Source organism: Cavia porcellus, unplaced genomic scaffold (genome assembly GCF_034190915.1).
Source record: "Cavia porcellus strain 051 isolate PalLab524CR breed Dunkin Hartley unplaced genomic scaffold, mCavPor4.1 scaffold_17, whole genome shotgun sequence".
Classification (NCBI taxonomy): Eukaryota; Metazoa; Chordata; class Mammalia; order Rodentia; family Caviidae; genus Cavia; species Cavia porcellus.
Window position 1 is genome coordinate 16935670 of NW_026947500.1, and position 20763 is coordinate 16956432.

Below are 20763 nucleotides of genomic sequence, written 5' to 3' on the forward strand. Positions count from 1 at the left end.
GCAAGAGCTTGTCCCAAAAATGAAATACAAAAATGGGGCTGGGTATGCAGCTCAGTTCAATCCCCAGTATTGAGGCAAAGAACTAGAATCCCAGCATTAGGAAGCTGGGGGATAATTCCATTGGGAAGTCATCAAATGAGTAAAGTGGAAAGGATCAAGCAGCAGCCTGCAAGCCACACACTGGAGACCACAGGAAGAAACACCTCAGAACTAGCAGGGGCTGAGTGGGGAGGCAGGCCCATGGGAAGACATGAATGCGCAGCTGTCTTCTCCCTATACAGACACCTGGTGATAACATCACCCTTTCGGCTATGCAGCTTCGCTGTGTTAAGAGAGCAGGAAAACAAGCATCCTATTCTTTCTGGTGACCTGGAATGGCTTCTGGGAACCGCCACACACACAGCCGGGGGACAGGTCACTGAAATCCCATCGTGTACAGGTCAGCAGGACCGCTGTCCTGGCACCACGCAAGCACAGGATAAGCCGGCTTGTGGAGTCCCTAAGGCTGCTGGGCCACTGGGGCCCTTGGATGGGTACACGCTGCCCAGCCTGGACTTGGGAGCGCCAACCGTCAGATCATAACTCAGCTCAGCCCCGAGACTGCGACTTGCTCCGTCATGGTGGAGCTCTGGCTGAGCTGAGGCTCACATGGCAGGGGGAAGAGAGGGGCTGAGGAATGCTGGCAAATTCACAGATGCTCCCTCCTGCTCCCGATGCTCACAAGGTGAGCAGGGGGCATGCGAGCAAGGCTGCTCTGCTCCTGACCATGTCCACTGCACAAGGCTGGGATGTCACCCAGGGCCGGCACATGCTAGGCAGGAGACCACCACCGAGCTGTACTGCTGGACCAAGGAGGATATAACACAGATGGCCATAACGCCTGACAGCCAAGCACAAGGTAAACAGGCAGCATCACCGAGGAGAGGGGTCACTATCACCTTATGTAATACCTACCATCCTATGAAAAGCACCTTCTAGCCCCAGTAAAATGGCAAGGTACTCAGATGGCCATTTACACACTGCACAGTCCCAGGGAGCCTGGCCGGTGAGGCTGCCCTGTGCCTCTCTGTAGCAGGAGTGGCTGGTGACCCTCTACAGCTCCCGCAGGAAACCTGCACAAATGGCCCGTCCTTCCTTCCCTGCTCCAGAGGCAAACAGTCACCCAGTACAAAATGAAATAAAGCAAGTCGCCAAAGCCGGGGCTACGGGCTGGCTGGGATCTGGGCCACCACTGGTCCAGAAGTGCCCCAGCACAAGGGCGGCACCCAATGCCTGCTGCGGGGCTCATGAGCCCCAGGTACCTCCTGCAGTGCATTACCTTTGGACTGAATCTTCTCGCAATTGGGGGAAATGATGATGCACTTCAGCTTCCTGAGTTTCAGGTGTTTGAGAACCTCCCTCAGCCCCAGCACAAGCCGGCGTTTGGTCTTAGCCTTGACTGGATCCTTCTGGTACATTCGGTCCTGGAAGCGAACCAGCTCCTTAAGCAGGTCGGTGACACATGCGTCTACTTCTTTACTGAGCATCTGGCTGCAGTAACTGAAAGGAACATCAGACACTAAGAACTTGGCCCTGGCCCTGCAACCATCTACCCCAGGAAGGAGAGACACAAACAGCATTAGACAGGACTCAGGAGCAGAAACACGCATCAGACCCGTGCAATTACTAACCGATCCCAGGGAAGACAGTGACCGAGGCACCCTTCCCACTCCGCACCCTAATGGGACAGAACCCTCTGGGCCCAGCCTTCTACCATGGTGAGCAAAGCCCCTGTCCTGGCCACTCTCCCACATGTCTTCCCTGTTCCAAAAGCAAATCAACTACCCAGGAAGAGAAGTAGGAAAGGAAGAAAGAGCAGGCAAACAGGGTCAAAAAATCTTGCCCTTAAGAACTTGTATGGAGAAGTGAAATCACGAAAGTCCCAGTAATATCCCTGCCACGTCACCACCATCCACCATCCATCCCCCAACCCTGGATCACGGGCACCTCTTCCATCATCAGGGCAGGAAAGAAACCACAGTGGACTCAGATAGATAGGGCGGTCCAGCCCCCAAACACCCATGCAACTAAATACCCAGTCACATTCAGCCTGGAAGAATGAAGTACAGAATAGTCCCAACTCCCTGGACTCCTGGTGCTATGCACGCAAGAGAAATCAGTGCCAAACCCAACTAAGTGCCCTCCTCTCCTGGGCCCGGCAGGCAGGCCCTCGCTCACTCACTCCCGGAATCTGCGGCTGTGGATCTTGGGGAAGGAGGCTTGCTCGGGCGCTGGCTGGCAGGCCTTGGGATCTTTTTGGAGCTCAGGACCGGGTAGCTCTTCTGACTGTTCCTCAACCGCATGAGTAGAGGAGGCTGGTTCTTCTGCTCCCCCTGAAACTTCAGGGGTGAGAAAATCACTGTGCATGTCCACAGGCCCAAAGTGCCAGGAAGACTGCCACCCGGCGCTGGCCCATGCAGTCCCACTGAAGTGACCAGCTTCCCAAGCTTTCTGTGGAGCAGCAGGGCAGGCAACAACAGCCTCTGAAGCAGTAACAAAGCTGACAGAGCCAGGGCAGCTTTCAGTTATCATTCTAACACTATCAAGGGTGCAGCTCACTGGTCATATTCATCTTTTAATTCTAGAATCTGATCTGAAGACCCTGCTATCAAGATGTTTTAAAAATAGGGGCTATAGTTCCAGAATTTTTAATGCTTAAACACTTGAAGCCATTTCTTTTTGACATAGTTCTTAAGAGCTGACCTCTAACATCTGAGCTTCTGGCTGGGGGTCAGCTCAGTGGTGGGGCACTGGCATGGCATGCCTGTGGGCCTGGGGCTCAGGCCCAGCATCGAGAAGAAACAAAAAATGAAAAACCTGTGAATGCCTAAACAACAGAGGTTCGTGGAACACACGGAGAGGTACAGTTAACAGCCTGCTGTCCCCAAATGGTGATTCCCCAGACCACCAGATCACAGAGACAGAGACGCACAACACACCCCAGACCTGCTGCAGTGAGCTAAGGGACAAGGCCCTGGACAGGACAGAACTCAGGTGTCCCCCTCCCAGGCTAGGTGAAACTGAGGTGATGCTAGGAAACCACGGCAGGAGCTATTAAGGCAATACTGCTCCAGGGAACACATCATGGGCAAACGTGCATGTGTGCACAGCAGCCTTCCTCTAGCAGCTGGAAACTGCAACAGGGGATACTGCCTCCCTGCTCATCGCCTTCCTGGCGTTTGTCCCCACCCCCAAGACTACACAGAGATGATGGGCAGAGAGGACACGCACAGGGCAGGGCTTCTAGGTCATTCCAGGTCCCCATCCAGGTGCGGACTCCCCCATGACAGCTCCACAAGCTCTGCCTTGGGCCCTGGGACGCTCATGAAGCCAGAAACAGATCTAGGAGTTTCCACAGCAGCCTAGCTCAGGCACATGCAGGCATCCTGCTGTCTCCAGGCGGAGGCTCAGATCATCTCAGGCAGGGGAACAAGGTTTGTCTCATTCACCCTGCTCAGACCCAGAACCAGGCCTGGACCCTACTCCTGGCCTTGTGCTCCTCTCTTCAAGCGCCAGGGTCTGAACACCGAACTAAGCTCAGCACAGCCCATGGGCTACCGCAGGGGGCCAAAGCCGCCTCACTCATCCCCGACAAGAGCTGCCACAATACCCATACTCACAGTGGCCCCCACCTCGGGGACTCCACTGAAAGCAGGAACCCCGAGGTACCTGCAGCCTGCTCGGGGTCGGCGGCCTGCTCCTCAGTACCACTCTCCGCATCCTGCACCTCGTCACCGGCCACAGCTGGGCTCACGGTGTTTTCCCGGAGTCTCTGCTGCTTTCTCTCTTCCCGTTCTTTCAAAATAATCTTCAAAATCAAATCAATAATTAAAACACTTAAGTACCAGTATCTAAAAGCTAAGCTCTTCCTCAACTTCAGCTGCCTGATTTGGGCATGCATCGGGACTAGACAGGCACCAGTTCTGGTAACTCCCCTCTCTGCTGGTGTGGGGACAGAGCAGGGGGTGCGAAGCAGGCCATGAGAACCCTGGACTCTCAAGCCAGTTCTAGGCCTCTGAGCAGAGACCGAGGACGTACACACAGGGGCAGGAGAGCCTAGAGTGTGTGTGGACTGCCAGCGGGGGCTGAGGGCACAAAACATGAGAACAAAGACGAACTCTCTTCTTCACTTTTCTGTCCCTGTCACCACAAAGTGGAAAAACAGTTTCCTAGCAGGTGGCTGAAGCAATCCCTGCCTCACACACCCTGCCCCATCTCGGTGGGAAAGCGGGGAACCGTTTGCTAGAAAAGCATCAACACAACTTGATGTGCCCTGAAAATCTGGGAGTCAGAGCGGGAAGAGGTCAGCATGGATGCTTGCAGCCGGTCTCTGACACTGGCTCTGCTGCAGAAACCCTCTACGCACCTTCTTCAGTGAGGTGGGCTTCTTGGCTTTGGGCACCTCCCTCTGCTTGCCCTTTTTTATCAGTGGGGCGCTGGAGTCCAAGGGGTTGTGTGGAGTCTTCACCTGGCTGAAGCGACGGCCCCTCTCTCCCAAGCTGGTGTCTTTGCAAAGCACAGGCACTGCTCCGACTGCAACAGCGTGGGATATATGCGCCATGGTCACTTCCTGGTGGCCCTAGCCAGCCCTAGATCTTGGCTGCCCAGGGTGTCTGCAGGAGTGCCCCCCACGCCTCACCCAACAACCTTCCCACATTCCTCCAATGGGCTCTTACGTGCTATTTTCCCTGGCAGTGATGCTAAACGAAAGGCGCTATCCTTCCTTCCTTCCTTCCTTCCTACAGGGCCTAAGCGTATCTACTAATGGGGAATGCCTTCCATGTGCATACCGAACAGTGGTGAAACGTGCTTGGAGTCAGGACACATCCAGGTAGTATGTCACCCACTGACAGAGGGCCTCGGTCCCTTTGCACTGCACCACCAGGCAGTGTGGGTCTGGAGAAGCCGCAATTGTTTCTTTCATGTCTCACTGGGTCCTCATACAGTATACTGTTTTTTGCTGGTTTGCCTGTTTTCCAGACACACGCCAGTTTTCCCAGCCCTCACTCCGGGCTCCTGGAAGCAACCCTTCCCGCCTCGGGCAACTGTTTCCTCACACTTTTTAACTAGGAAAACTTCCAAACATGTACCCAAGAGAAGAGAAAGCAAACAACAAACGCTCACCAATAGTTCAGTTCAACAATCACTGCTATTTTTCTAAGTGTTTTACCCACCTATAATTGTGAAATTTGAAAATAATAATAATAATAATAATAATAATAATAATGACTAGTGTTTTGCCAAACAGGTATGCCCTTTTTAATCTCTGCTTCAGGGCAAACTTTTGGGGGATCTTTCTTCTGAGCTCCCTCCCCAGCCCTCACCTCCATCCCCTTTATATTTCTGGACAGGTCTAAGTTGCCTCAGCCTCCCAGAGTGCTGGATGACAGCCGCTTCATGTGCCCCAGTTGTCTGAGCCGCTCCTGCCTCCCAGGCTCCTTCCCTGCTCAGCTACGGTGCAACTGCTGTGTCTGCAGACCTCATTGCGACACGATGTTCGGCGCACAAACACGTGGTAGCTTGGCCCCAGTCTCACCTATTCCCAGTCTCACTCAGGATAGTGCTGCTCCCTTGCCATGTAGCCAGTAGCACCACCACATGGAGCTCTCACCTGGGCCCTAGCAAGTCTGCCACCAGCCCCACAGCGCTGTAGCCCCATGGCAGCTGCTGGGAGCATCACTATCCTGAGCATCGCTGGTGGGCCCAGGAGGCTCCGCCCCAGCGCAACACAGGGGGCCACCATCCCCTCCTCCAAGGTAGCCACAAAGCTGGGCAAAACCATTCCAAACAATGCCATCTGCCCCACATAAAGTACAAATGGGGCACCGTCTGCTCCTGAGATCACCAGCCCTCAAAGGGCAGTAGCATGAGCCTGGAAGGCATGTCCAAGAATCTCTGCTCTCTCCGTGCTCTGAGGGCTTGTTCACAAGCTAGAAGGCCATGAAGACCAGGAGCATCACTGTTACTGCCAGAAAGGGCCTGCTGGATTGACAGCGTGGTCCTTCACAGTGGATCTCAGCACCCAAGGGTGTGACTGCATGGCCTGTTGTCTCCAAGGACAGGCAATGAGTGGGCAGGTCAGCTGAAGATGAGCAGGAATTCTGGGAGACTGGTCTAAGGACACACTCTCCACATACCTAGGCAGGCCACAAGGTGTGCGTAAGGGGCACAGGCAACAGCGCCTTTGGCCAACAACAACGCCTGCACCTGGCCAACAACAACGCCCATAAGAAGCCCAGGAAACAGCTGGCAGAGTGGAGCCTGCCCTGAGGGCTGATGTACCCCACTCCTCACAGCCCTGTCTACACAACCCACGAGCCCCCACGGCTGCACAGGCACAGGAGTGACATCCTTGGAAAGCAAGGTGAAGTGAGAGAAGGTGAGTAAAGAGACAGCAACAGAGACCTAGGGGGTAGACAGACTTCAGGTTAGACTAGACCAGTTCCTTAAAAGAAAAGGAAAAGAACAGAGAGCAGCCCACCATCACTGCTCTCAAAGAGAATAAATCAGAATCCGGAGCTGCCACAACGTACTAACTATAATATTCAGTATTTAACACAAAATTGTGAGACACTCAAAAAAGCTGTGACTCACACTCAGAAAAAGACTTGACAGAAACTGGGCACCCCAGATGTGGAACACGGAGCAGTACTGAAAGGCAACTACTGGAAGGAATAGAGCTGACAGATTTTAATAAAAAATTGCAAGGAAGAAGGTCCCAGAAGATCTGAGAGCTGGAGAAGTCAGGGCACATGAAGACTCTGGATTCAGCCTGACACAAGCGCAGCCAGCTCAAGCTGTAGCCACCATGACTGCCTTAGAGGAAGCCCTGTCTGTTCTGCAAGTACAAAGGACCATTAGAGAGCCACGTAGGGCTTTACCACGGGACCCTGGCACCAGGGCCATGCCTGCCTGATACGGTGTGGAGGACACCACTGCTGTCCCAAGCAACACGTGCTGCCACAAACCGGGACCCACACAGCAGCCCAGGTGCTCTCTTCTGCACGTCAGCATGCTTGGGAGCAGGCGCCTCCAGAACCAGACAAATTGACGGAATCCGCTCGATTCAAAAGGGAGAAGAGACCCGTGAACCGAGACCCGTGGGGCAACATTAAGCTACCAAGATGAGTATCACAAGCACCCAGCAAGCAAGGGAGAGACAAGGAAAGTAAGTAAATTAACTGAAATAATGGCCCCATGCTTGCCAAACAGCTTGCCAGACTTGATAAAAACATCAGATTCCAAATGCCACAGTCAGCCCCAGATAAGACAGAGCTCTACACCTGATGACATCCCATATTTTATTACCGAAAGTCAAAATAAAAACCAGAGGGCTGGGGATTTAGTTCAGCAGTGTAAGTGCCTGGCTGGCAGGGCATGAGATCATGAGTTTGATCTCTGGTACCAAAAAAAAAAAAATCCCCAAACCAAAAAACATATGGGCTACATAAATCACATAATATAGACTAACAATGTCTCTCTCTCTTTCAAAGCAAGAGGTCACAGGACTGTAGAATGACATTCAAAACCTTCAAAGAAAAAAACTATTAACTAAGAATTCTGCATCCAGAAAACTAGCCTCAAAATGCAGGCAAAAAAAGAATGCAAAATAAAAACATTTCCATGTAAAGACTAATAGAAATTGCTGCTAGCAGAGTTTATGCATAATACTGAAGGAAGTACTTCAGAAAAAATATTAGTGGAAGGGTCACCAGAAGGCAACTGATTCCAGAGAAATAACATCAAAAGTCATAAACATATAAATTAACAAATATGAATTTTTCCCTCACTGCTCTTAATTTTCTGAAAGACATGACTGTATAACATAATAAAAGGACACTGCACAAGTAACACATTTAGATGTGTTACTACGACAACAAGATCACAAATGGCAGGGAGTAAAAGGAGATATACTGGGAACTAGGACCTATTATAATCCCCAGAGTAATCACTAAGTTAAAAAAGGAACCAAACAGCATTCTAAAAGTATTTAACACAAATGACATTAAAGGAAGAGGAAACAAACTACACAAAACAAAGAGAAAAAAAATAGCGGGAGAGCAGATGGCTCCACCTGAAAGTGTTTTGGCCCAGACAAGACACTGTAGACAGTAAAGCCAAGGAGCTCCTATCTCCCCCACCCCTAGGAATTTACCTATGGCGCCAAAACAAAGACCAATGGGCTACCTGTGCATCCCTAATGCCCCCTCAGGCTCCACCCCAAACCAAGGCTACTTATATGCCTCCATTAAATGTGTTCCACGGAGAGATGGGGGGGGGGGGGCAGGGGATCGGGGTGTCTCTCCCCACATTCTCAAAATAAAGGTCATTTATATTTCATACTTCTTATCTTTCCAGCCGCTGCCGGTCCCCCACAGTTCTATCACCAACCACATTAATAGTTACATTAAATGCAGTCCGTGCTGAAAGGAACAGGTCCCCCACCCTAACCCCCTTTACAAGATCCGCCTGGATCTTGAAGGCTGGCCCTCCTCCTCATTAACCAGCCAGCCATCAGAAAGCCTGGCTTAGGCCTGGGGACAGACCAGCCTCCCGAAGACCTCCCCAGCTGTGTCCCAGTTCACTTGTCTGGGGATACCTGGCACTAATGATAAAAGGGACCAGAATTCCACTTTATGCATTATTTTTCCTCACAAAGATGGCTCCTCTAGGTACCTCAAAAGGGAAGAATGTGCAGGTCACGATTTGGTCACTCCTGGGGTCTCGGGGCAAAGTATCACCTCCACACTCACATCACTTCAAACCATTTTTAAAAATCTGCTCTTGAGGGGGCTCCCAGTCTTGCTAACGGCCCATGTCATGTGCAATTCCCTCTAAAAGGTCCAACCTGCGCCTAACAGTAAGAGTCAGCTTCTATCCCCAGCTCTTCTTCCTGTTTTCAGCTTCCTGGATGTCTGGAAGGCTGGTCAGCAGTTCCCACCTGGAGGGCACAGGCCTTGCCCGCAATGACTGCATTGTGCACAGCTACAGGACCTTTACTAACTCACGGGCACAGCTGCCAGGTGAAGACACCCAGCACTGCCCCAAGCCACTCCAGACCCAAGCCCTAAAAGCCAACCTGCAGGGCCGCTGATTGGGAGGCCTGCGGGACCCAGTGGTTAGTGACAGTTTTCCAATGTCGGCATACAGGACATTACAGGAAAAGTGGAAAACAGGAACAGACTGGACAACATGGCATCTGAATGGTATAAACTCAACCTGGCCTTTAGCTCTCTTTGTACTCCACAGACTTCTGATAAAACCCTAGCTCCAGAGAGGCCTTGAATACAATGGATGCAGCCACTTATGACTCCACATTCCGAAGACACCTAAGGAGTTGTGTCACCAGCGTGGCAACCCCTTGACTTTCAAGCACTCTATGAAGTAATGAGTATCATGCAACAGGACCTTTCCCTAAGAAGCTGTAATCTTTAGAAACTCTGGAGGATTGCTTTGGAAACCTTCCGAAGGGTGATGCGGGTTGCTTGAATCACCTGCTCTGAAATGTTTCCAGGTTAAGGCAGCTTGTGCTGTGACCCGAGGAGGAAAGCCTCCAAGTGTGGAGGAAAACCCACCTTTGCAGAAGTAACCCACAGATAACCATGTTCACCAGACACTCAAAAATACCCATGCCCAGTGATAGCACTCTAGGCCTCTGCCAAACTGAGGAACAGCTGAGTGGGACAACTTCTAGGGGAGACTGCCAACTGTGAGTCCTGATGTGAGTAAAACTACCAAAACTAACGAGGACATCTGAATAGAAAGGGAGTCCAGAATCTAGATGTTGTGTAACAGGAGACACATTTGGTCTCTACTCCCACATCCTGTCACAGAGCTCCCCAAATTCTTGGGATCACAAAACGGTGGTTTACTGCTGAGATGACTGGTGACTGGGGCTTTCCCTCAGCCTAAGGATGGGGCTGGCTGACAGCAGGCTGGCACTGTCAGCCCCAGCCGGGCCTCCCAGAAGGAGAAGAGCTACATACAGGCTGAGTCATAATGAACCATTAGCGACTCAACCCGTGGCCAGATAGTGAAACCCCATAAACATACTCCCGTCAGGAGTCAGGGCCTTCGGGCTGGTGGACACACGGAGGTGCTGTGCTCTCTCACACTGTGTCCTTCACGTGTCTTCCAGCCAGCTGTCCCCCAGCTGTGTCCTTCATAATAAACCAGTATTCTAGCAAGAGAACTGTTTTTCAGACTTCTTGCAGAAGGGGACACTCCTACCAAACAACAACCACCTTCACCCTCCCTTCTTGCAAGTCAAAGATGTCAACTTGAATGGTGAGTACAGTACAAAATTGTTTCTGGGAAACCAGGCACACACTGGGTAACTTTTGGTGAATACACTAGGAAAATTATTGGTGTTTCTGGTAAATTATGCACATTATACAAACCTTTTTTTTTTTTACTATGAAAAGGTTGGGTAAGGGGTGCTCTGGGAGGTACAGAACAGAAGGTAATGATATTTCCATTATTTCTTACAGGAAAGAGTCTTACAATCGACTCAAGTTGCCCCTGCAAACAAATCGAGTTGGTGAGTCAAGGCTCCCCTGTGTTCCAGGCTCAGGAGCAAACCCTTCAGCAGTACTCGACCCCCACATTATGAGGCAAAAGCAGCTATGAACAGCCCTTAAACACTGGTGCTGCATGCTAATAAAACCTTTAGGTACAAATCCAGGGAGCTGGGGGCCCAGGGCCTGCGGCCCCTGAGGTAGAGTACATCCAGCTAAATGCTGTGCTGGCCAGCTGGTGAGTACACGGGTGTTCACTGCATGACTTACATACAGCTCTTCCAGACAGACAGAAAACCCCACCTTCCCTGAGGAGACAGAGTCAGCTCGTCTTTTCTAGGATCAAAAGCACAAAGCGTGGTGTATTTTCCCTGTTACTCTCAGTGCCTTAATGACAAAACTCAACCCATGGAAATATGATGCATAAAAGTCCTTCTACAATTTCCCTGGGTGCCATTTTTTCATTTTAAAAGACACGGTATTTTGGAAAACAAATTGCTCCAAAAGGAAAATAACAACAGTACTTCAACTACGATGGTGAGTTCACCTGTTTCTTCTCACTACGTACAGTCAGTCCTTCCCCTCTCGTGTCTCAGAGAAGATGGGTCAGAAAAAAGAGTGGAACTGGCACTGACTGAACCCTGAGGCTGGGCATGTCCATGACATGCAGCTTCTCACTCCGGGAACACAGGCACTCACACAAATAAGGAGATTACAGGGTTGCAGCATCATCATGCCCAGGGGGAGACTCCTCGCCTTGGGTTAGGATCTATTTTGTTACATCATCATAGTTGTATGACTTACTTAGTAAGGTCTACTGACATAAAATGCACCATCTAACTTTAGGTGCACAGCTCAGTTACATCCAAAGTACTGTAACTATCACATTATTTCCATTTTTTCATGCAGTAAATGGAACTTCGCTCCTGCCCACAGTCAAGTGGCCACTCCTCTCCTCGCAGCCTCGGGTCACCCTGAATACTCTGTTCCTGTGACTTGGCCTACTGCAGCTACTTGAGTTAAGTAGAATCACACAGTATTTGTCTTCCACTGCTGGCCTCCTTCACTTAGCTAAGCTTTCAAGATCCACTCATGCTGCAGCACATATCAAAGCCCACTCCTGCTGGGGATGGACAGGTGGGCCAGCTGGCTACTTCCAGGCTCTTGTGAGCAGTGCTGTGATGAGTCTTCAGTTCTGGGCAGTGGACGCCGAGGTGTGGGGCTGCTACAATAGTGATTACAATCACCACCTTGAGGGGCATTGGACTGCTCACTGTGGCAGAGCTAGACACTCCCATGGGCCAGGAACACGCGCTGCAGGTCTCCACGTTCTTGGCTTACAGCCCGAAGTGAAGGGACAGTTCAGTACACTCTCATCATCCTGGTAACTAACTAAAGGTGCTATCTTTCCATGTGCTTAATGGCTGTGTGTCTTTTTTTCAAAGAAACATCTGTTTAAGTCCTTTTCCCCTACTTTAATCACACTGCTCAACATTTTCTCTGAGTTACAAATGTTCTGATATATCTGGATATTGAGTCCTATCGGACACATTTCCCATCCTGTAAACTGCAGTTTTGCTTTCTGAAAAATGTCCTTTGCTACAAAAAAGTTTAATTTTTATTAACTTTTAATTTTTATTATTTTTCTTTTGAGTCTGCTTTTAGTGCTGTATCTAAACTTGTTATTCTCCTTCCTTTTTCTCCTTCCTTGCATTTTCTCCTTCCTTTTTTCCATTATAACAACTATTAAAGGAAGTTTTGTTATTAGATATATTAAATGTGCTATATATTTCACATATAATTCCTCTCAAAAAAAAAGGCAGCAAAAAACAGCAGGACACATGTTGATAAGATCATGAAAATTTACCCATTATTTTCTAAGATTTTAAAGTTTTAGCTCATACTTGGTTCAATGATGAACTTCAAGTTCACTTTCATCCATGGTATGAGGTAGGGGTCTGACTTCACTCTCTGGTACTTACAAACCCTATTGGCCCAGAATCCTTTCTGAAAACACTATTCTCTGTCTTTGGTTTTCTTGTATTTTTGTTTGTAATTTCTGAGACAGGATCTACGTGGCCCAGGCTGGCCTCAAAAGCATGGCATTCTTCCTGTCTCAGCTTCCCAGGTGCTGGGATTATAGGCATGCACCACTATGGCCAATATCTATTCTCTTAATGGACTTGGTACCCTTGAAAACAAAATCTACTGGCCATAGATGTGCAGGATTACCTGTGGGCCACGTTCCACTCACTGGCCTGTGCTTGGTCCATTACCAAACTGTGATTATACATACAGTTAACTTGACTGCAAACAAAGATATTTATAACACAATCTGTAGGAAGGCCTCTGACCCTTAGGGAGGCCAGAAGACCCCTACCTGAGAACACAGCTGGCCTGGAGGACTGCTTGGCCTGCCGGGCATGCTGCTTCTTCTCCAGCGCTGCTAGCATGCCTCCCAAATCCAACTGCACTGGGATCTGGCTTTTCTTTCCACTGTTTCTAAAATTATTCTAAAAGTTCAAAAAAAATCATAAGTTTACTTACAGTACTAAGTTTGACACAGAGCTTATCATTTTGCAAAAAATTTATACATGTGAAGAGTTAAAATGACAGCAACCATAAAAGCCATATTTTTACAAAATCAAATAATTAAAAGGAAAAACATCAATCATATATTATATGCAACAGTACTGAAGTTATAGTTCCTCTTCCTTTTAAACACTGAGTTTCTAAGTCACTTTGAGTTCTGTCTATACCTCCACTATGAGAGGGTGAACACCAAGGCTTATCTAATATAGCCTTCCTTCAGCTACAAAAATCCCTCCTTGGTTACTGTCTCTAGTACCATTCTCTACCTGCCCAAGAGAACTGACAAACTGCCATGAAATTATACGGTTGGGACTAAAATCTACAGATGTAAGTCACACCCAGCAGATAATACCAACTGTAGAGCCGAAGTCTGATGTACTCCAAACAAATGTTATTTCTGAAATATTTTCAAAGTTGTGATTTGAACTGTGAAAGTGTACACACTATGTACAAGATAGCCCCAGGACATATCCTTGGGCACACCGGCCCTCCGCACCTTCAATCCCGCCTGTCACCAACAACCCCATGGGCTGAGGGCTCCTGGCAGGTACACACTCAGGGCAGCACAAGCAGGTAGGAACACACTGAAGAATAAACGCCCTGAGTACACAAGCTCTTCTCTCAATTATGATTCACTGCTCCCGGCTGAATCCAGGCGGCCAGGGGCCAGGGGCCTCCCTTTTACTGACAATGAAAGTTCGGTGTTTCTCGTATTTTTCCTTCTCACACTTTACCACCACTGAGCAAATGAATCGTTTCCTGAATCAAGTGAGTCAACTTTCTTTCCATTAAGCCCTGACTTTGTGATAAAGCAATCGCAGGAGCCAGTAGTTCTGTAACAGGGGACACAGCGTCTTGGCTTGGGATCTATTCTCCCATGAAAGAATGAATCAAAACAAAACCACCACCTTAGAATACAAAGATGTCTGCAAAGTAGTTTTTTTCAAGAATTCAAGAGTTATTACAAGGAAAGACAAGCTTAGAGCAATTATGGTTTCAATCTAAAAATTACCTGTGGCTGCTGTTTAGATGGAAATTTTGGTGACTCTACTCTGTCTCTTCTTTCAGATGCAACTGCCAGATTGGGAAACTCCTCAGCATCCTAAGTAAACCACACACTGCTTTAGCGCCTCATTCATCAGAAGAATGCAAATATGCCAAGTGCAATCTTTTCCTACTTTAGTAAGACCCCAGGAAAGCTCTCAACAGTGAAGCAGAATAGCCCTGAAATGCAAATCTAACAGCTGCTTTAATTCTTAGACTAGATTTAAAGATCATGCTTTCAATGCTCACACCCAGAAAAACAGAGAGCACCACTGAGGATCCCAAGGGGTCTACAGAACTGACCCTGTACTACCTTGGCCTGACAGAGTCCAAGGACCTGGGTTTTTGCTGGTCTGTTTTTTGCAGTACAGTAGGCCCCAGATACTATCAGACCTCAATGTGAACTCGTGCAAAGTAGCTCACCAGCATGCTGGACCCGGTCACAGCTGTGCAGCTGTGTGTTTAAGGTGCAGTGTGACCCTGCACAGTAGCAGTGTAGTGGAGGGCTCCTGTACTCAGATATTTATGCTCTGTACCGTGTATCTGTGTTGGAGGTGTAGGAGTCCCACTTTGCGAACTTAGCAGGCACCTGACTTGGGAACGTTCCCTGGCGCACTTAAGTTGGGACTTGAGCACTAGGGATCGAGCCGAGCCCAGGGTTCTCCCTCCGAGCTTCATCCCCAGATTCTTTGCCATTTTTTTTTCCAATTTTGAGACAGAGCCTAAGTCACTGATTGTCCAGGATGGATCAAACCTTCACCCTTCCTGCCTCAGCCCCCAGAGTGCTAGAGTTATAGCACTGATCACCACCGTGCCCAGCCCAAGACCTTGCTCTTTAAGGATTATGTTTTCATTAGAAAACCCATCTAACCTACATTCCCTAGATTAAGTGTCCTCAGCTTTGTGTTCAACTAAGTTAGTCAACAGAGACAAGGGCAAAAGCCTGCTACAAAACAATTTTAAACTCTGAAAAGTATCTCAGGTCATGGGGCCAACACTCTGTCACTTTGTCAGCATGTAGGTGCTCTGCGGAGGTGAGAAATGCACGCTGCCCCCGGCCTGGCCATAACTCTCTGACACAGGAGAAGGGCTTCACACAGGTACCTCCACTCTTGAGTGTGTGTCCAGCACCTTGGGACCCACCCCTCCAAATCTCTGGGAGTGTCCTAGGCTTGGCCCTCAGGCTGGACACTGGGCAGGATTTCCTGTGCCTGCACAAGCAGCCAGGATGCCCAAGTCTGGGAGGGCAGTGTGAAGACAAGCAGGCTGTGATGAATGCAGTGAGAGCCCAGGCCAGCTCCCTGGTATACCGTGGCTGTGTTGGGACAATGGGTGCACTGTGGGACACACTCTACACCAAGATTCCTAACTAGAAACAGAGGCTCTGCAGAAGCCAGCATTCTAAAGCAAGGAAAACAACACAGAGGAGAACTGAGGGGCACTCATAGTAAGGTGGCACACCTTCACTTGGATGCTCAGGGTGCCCGCCAAGAGCCGCAAGGGAAGGGAGGACAGCAGGTGTCTGCGGAGCTGTTCTGCACTAAGGAAGGGGGATTACAGGAAATGCTGGAAAAGGCCCTTTCCTTAGATAGCACTAGGGAAGGAACAAATGTATACGTACTTCAATTCTTGGTGGCTGTTGCACTGTCAGGATTTCGTAGTTAGATTTGGACTTTTCTTTTTTTTTCTTATTTTTCCTTGAGACTTCATGTTGTTCGGGGTCACCACCTTGTGATGCTTGGAACTAGAACAAAAAAGGGAAAAACTGTCTTTACAGCCTGCAGTACAGTCTCTCATATCATGTGTGCCTAACGTCCTGTTCTCAAGGTGCAAGCCCAATGAGCTGAGCTGAGCAAGTACAGGACACCATGCATTTGCTTACAACATGGGAAAGGGAGGACCCCAGTGGCATGGGAGATCCTCACTGCCACGATTCGTGCATCTTTGTTTCAGTTTCCAAACTGTGAAACCGAGCAGAGGAGCGGTGGCACCTCAGCTGCGTTCAGCACACGTCCTGTGTGTCCCATGCATCCCGTGCATCGATGTTGTACTAACATCATCACCCTCCCCCTCCAGGGCAAAGGTCCCTTGTAAAACTGAACCTCTGAACATTAACTCCCCACCCCGTTCTCCTCCTGTCTCTAGCGATGCATACCTTTTTAGCAGGATGGACACCATGTTTCTCTTTGTTATAGGAAGGATCTGAAGACAAAACTTCAGAAGATGACACACTAACACTTTTAGGATCTGCTGACGAAACCGCCTTTAGGTTTATCATAGAAGTAACATTCATATTCATAGGTGCTGGGGAAGGTTCTGAAGATAATGTCTGCCGAACTATATAACCCATTGGTGTCCAAGATAACTCTGCTCAAAGATAACCAAAAACGTTGAACAAACAACCCCAACGGTAAACAGAAACTGCAGTTACTCAAACATGCATTAAATGAGTAATTACTCAGAGTATGGCCGAAATTAGATTACTGTCCACAGCATCCCACTGGAAACCACAGTACTCACTACACTTGTTTCTTCTTCTGTGAGCACACATGATGAATTTTTCTCTTTAACTACTGATTTTCCTACTTTTTAACTGGGCATGGTAGAGAGGGTGTAAGTGGGCAGACAGACACTGTTCTAGTTAAAATACAACCCACAACAATAGCCATGTGGCAGGCACACAGAATTGAAGAGTTAAAAGATCCAAGTTCGGCCCTGCTAAGCCTGGTGTGTACTTGCACATCAGAAGTGACAGATCGCTACACATCAGCTATCATAATAACTGGTAATTTGTATGTTTCAGAACACAGGTATAAGCACAGCAACCCTACTCCACCTAGGTGCCCACGAAACTCTGTACAGACAAAACAGAAGGACCCAGCCACCCATCAGGGCCTGGGCCGCACATAGTTCACTGTTTGCACTGCTACAGAGCCACACACACTCAGAACAGCCTAGAGCCAAGGACCATAGAAGCACAGGAGCATCAAATGCAACACCAGGAAAACATCGAGTTTTCCATTACAACAAGCCAGCATCAGACCTCAGAATCTACCCAACTCTTCCTGAATAAATTACCACTGGACTGAGACAGGACAGAGGTGCTCTCAGGGTCCCCTCAGGGCCTGTGTATGACTGTGTCAGCTGTCTTCCTCACTCCCCCTGACTCAAGTGTGCCACAGTACAGGGCATGCGCCAGCAAAACAACCACAGACCAACGCAGGTCTGTGTAGCAAAGCCAAATGGTGAGACTCGCACAAAAATGGTAAAGCAAGGCCCTCCCACTTGTCTTGGGACTTAGGAAAACAGTTTTAACATGAAGAAACTTTTTAAGGGCTGGGGTTTAGCTCAGTGGCTCAAATGCTTGCCTGGTAAGTGGGAGGTCATGAGTTTGATCCCTGGTACCAAAAAAAAAAAAAAAAAAAAAAAAAAAGCAGCAGCAGCAGCTGTGTAAAACAGTAGTATTTTTTGTTTGTTTTTTCTTTTTGAGACCAGGTTTCACTGTGCAGTTCAGGCTGGCTTTGAACTCATTTTGTAGCCCAGGCTGACCTTGAACTGACAGTGATCCTCCTGTCTCAGCCTCCAGATTGCAGGGTTTACAGGTGTGTGCACTGTGATGGTCTGGGTCTGGATGTCCCCCCAAAGCCTCGTGCAGTCATAGAGGGGGTGCTTCCAGAGTTGGTGAATGACTCAGGGTCCAATGTGGGGATGATGGGTGTGAGTGTGGTTTACACACAACATAAGGGACAGGAAGTCTTGTGCCCATGCTCTTGTCCCCTTTGGTTCTTGCTGCCACCATGAAGGGCTGCCCTGGTGCCACACCACCCTGCCTTGGAGCCAGCTGAGCATGCACTGAAACCTCCACAAACTGTGAGCTAAACAAACCCTTTCTTAACTTTAGGTGTCAGGTATTTTATACTAGCAATGAGAGAAAAGGAACCAAGAAGGCCACCATGCCCAGCAAGCATTCATTATTTTTAAGTGAATTAGGATTTTAAAAGTTTGTTTTCACTTTGAACATGGCAAAACTATCACCAAACAGAATCTCTTTAAGGCTCTCAATTTTTAAAGGTAATTTGAGGTCCTGAAAACAAAGCTTTTAGAAATAGGTAACACAGAAGTAGTCATTCCTAAGATTCATAAAATGCTCACTTAATTGGAGACGTTTCCATTAAAATTCTCATTTCCTCACTCTTCTTGAATACAGATGTGGGATCTCACTAAATATTATAAACTACACTTATGTCAGTGCATCAGTAACTCACTAGCTGCCTCAAAAAAAAGGCTTTAAAACAAAAAACATTTATTGTATTGAATTGATAATGAGCTTGGAAAATACATAACTCGCTTTTAAAAATAGTATTTTGTAATGACTCTTACCTCTTGTACATGATGGGGAATTGGAAGCATCATTATCAGATACAGATTCACTTGGGGTTTTTTTCACCACTATCTCATCCTAAAAAGAAAATATATTAGATGTTATCAGGGAAACTCAAAACAGCTGCCTACCACCACACACCTCAAAGGTATACAGACACTGTGGCAAGGGTGGGAGTGAAAGGGGCTTCACAGTGGCCAGGGAGAGTACATAATGCACCCCTGCAGAACACAGGGCGTGGGTTTCTTACGACAACTATCAGGTCAGAAATATGCACAGAGAAAACTCAAATGTGCATTATTACTGTGGGAAAGAAGCCAGTCTGGAAAGACTACACACATGCTGCGTGACTTCCACTGTTGACATTCCAGAAAAGGTAAAACTCATAAAAAAGTAACAAGTCAAGAACATTCTATTATAGTAACCTTTGTTAAATGTACAGTAAGACTGGAGACAAAGATTTAAAACCCCCTGGAATATTCAGAGTTATACTGTGTCATTTTAAATATTACTATTTCTCTTGAAGTCTTTTTCTCCGTGTTTCAGAAAGTGCTGAGATTGCAGTGTTCAGTGTTTTTTTTTTTTTTTTTTTTTTATTTAAGAGGAAAAAGAGAAAAACACAAAACAAAACAAAGCAGTGTAAGGTTACATATAATACAGAACTACAAAAAAAAGGATAACAGTAAGAAATCACCTGTTAATAGATTACATATTATCATCTTGGAAATAGTTGCTCAAATCACAGTATCAAAGAATACAAAGTAGACATTCAAACAGAGAGACTACAAACAGCTGTGTTCAATGATCCAAAAACATTAATATAGTCAGCTATTCAACATCCCTATACACACTTGCTGTTATATCCGTTAGAGCTCTTTTTTCCCCTTCCTCTCTTTTTACAACAAAATTTACACATTTTAGATTTTATTACTCCTTAGTTCTTATTACTTTTTGGGGGGGGGAGAATAAAGTCAAATATGGCAGAACAAAGCTGTCAGTGAAAACCAAGGATAGACTTAGCACATGATGTAGAACAGAGTATACGGTTATTAACAATAGTTATCAACGTTGTCTCTTGTTTCCTTAAAAAGATTTGTCTATCTCATTAGATATTATAAAGTTGGACAAAACAGTAGAGAACAAGACCAATAAAACTTAGACATTGTAAACATTACAGGACTTCCAAAGGAGACAATAGTCAAACCAGAATGGGCATCTTAGTGAATCTTACTGCCTTCAAAGTAGTTGCCTATACCCTCGGACCTGATACTATCCCACAGAATGGAACAGAGTCTAATCAGTCAAAACAAGATCGTGGGAGCATTACAGGACTTCAAAACAAGTTAATAGGAAATCGAAAAGAGTTACTATTATATATCCTAATTTTTAAAATTTTTCCCTTAATTAAAATAAACATAAGAAATAACTAAATAATTTTTTTAAAGAATAATAGTTACCATAGTGTCTGTCTTTTTCCTTGAGATATTTGGATAAAACTTCATATACTATAGCTTCAAATATTTCCATATCAAGAAGCCCGGAATAAAGCCTTTCTAATTAATAAGTGAAAATTTTATAAGGCTTCAAGGCCACATAATGGGGAATCATGATTGCCACATATTTTCATATATTTGAATCATTACTTACATTAGGGAAACTATTCGGTATTCATACATGCGAGATTGATTTATTTCACTTATGAGTATGGTCTCAAGCTGCGCCCATTTATTGATAAATATCTCAATGTGATCCTTCTTTATAGCTGAATAATATTCCATTGTATAGAAATACCACAACTTTTTTATCCATTCCTCAGTTGATGGACACTTGGGTTGTTTCCAAGATCTGGCGATTACAAATTGTGCTGCTATAAACATAGGTGCACATAAATCACTGTGGTATGATGCTTTCAGTTCTTCTGGGAATATGCCTAGAAGTGGAATAGCTGGAATAAATGGGATTTCCAATCCCAACTTTTTGAGAAACCTCCAGACAGACCTCCACAAAGGCTGTACCAGTCTACACTCCCACCAACAGTGCAGGAGAGTTCCTTTTTCCCCACATCCTCTCCAGCATTTGTTGTTGTTGGTTTTCTTGATCCTGGCCATTCTTTCAGGAGTGAGATGGAATCTCAGTGTGGTTTTAATTTGCATTTCTCTGATGACCAATGATGATGAGCATGTTTTCATA

At 47.1% G+C, this 20763-nt stretch overlaps 1 protein-coding gene and 1 long non-coding RNA gene across 4 annotated transcripts in view; one reads left to right on the plus strand and one right to left on the minus strand.

Annotated features, from left to right (window-relative positions):
* Window positions 1–20763, minus strand: part of Secisbp2 (SECIS binding protein 2) — a 41073-nt gene that overhangs the window by 5394 nt on the left and 14916 nt on the right. The window contains exons 6-14 of one of the 3 annotated variants that reach the window (XM_013157287.3): window positions 18573–18651; window positions 16348–16559; window positions 15814–15936; window positions 14161–14250; window positions 12937–13069; window positions 4406–4572; window positions 3709–3847; window positions 2222–2363; window positions 1319–1539 (exon numbers count right to left, since the gene is read on the minus strand). In XM_013157287.3, coding sequence (XP_013012741.2) covers window positions 1319–1539; window positions 2222–2363; window positions 3709–3847; window positions 4406–4572; window positions 12937–13069; window positions 14161–14250; window positions 15814–15936; window positions 16348–16559; window positions 18573–18651 — 1306 coding nt within the window. Of the gene's footprint in view, window positions 1–1318; window positions 1540–2221; window positions 2379–3708; window positions 3848–4405; window positions 4573–12936; window positions 13070–14160; window positions 14251–15813; window positions 15937–16347; window positions 16560–18572; window positions 18652–20763 lie in introns of all 3 variants that reach the window. The other 2 variants (XM_004999864.4, XM_003461844.5) reach the window with 2 other exon arrangements.
* On the plus strand, window positions 10082–12204 carry LOC134470854 (uncharacterized). Its single transcript, XR_010040041.1, has 3 exons — window positions 10082–10326; window positions 10530–10579; window positions 11466–12204. It is a non-coding gene; the product is annotated as an uncharacterized LOC134470854 (long non-coding RNA).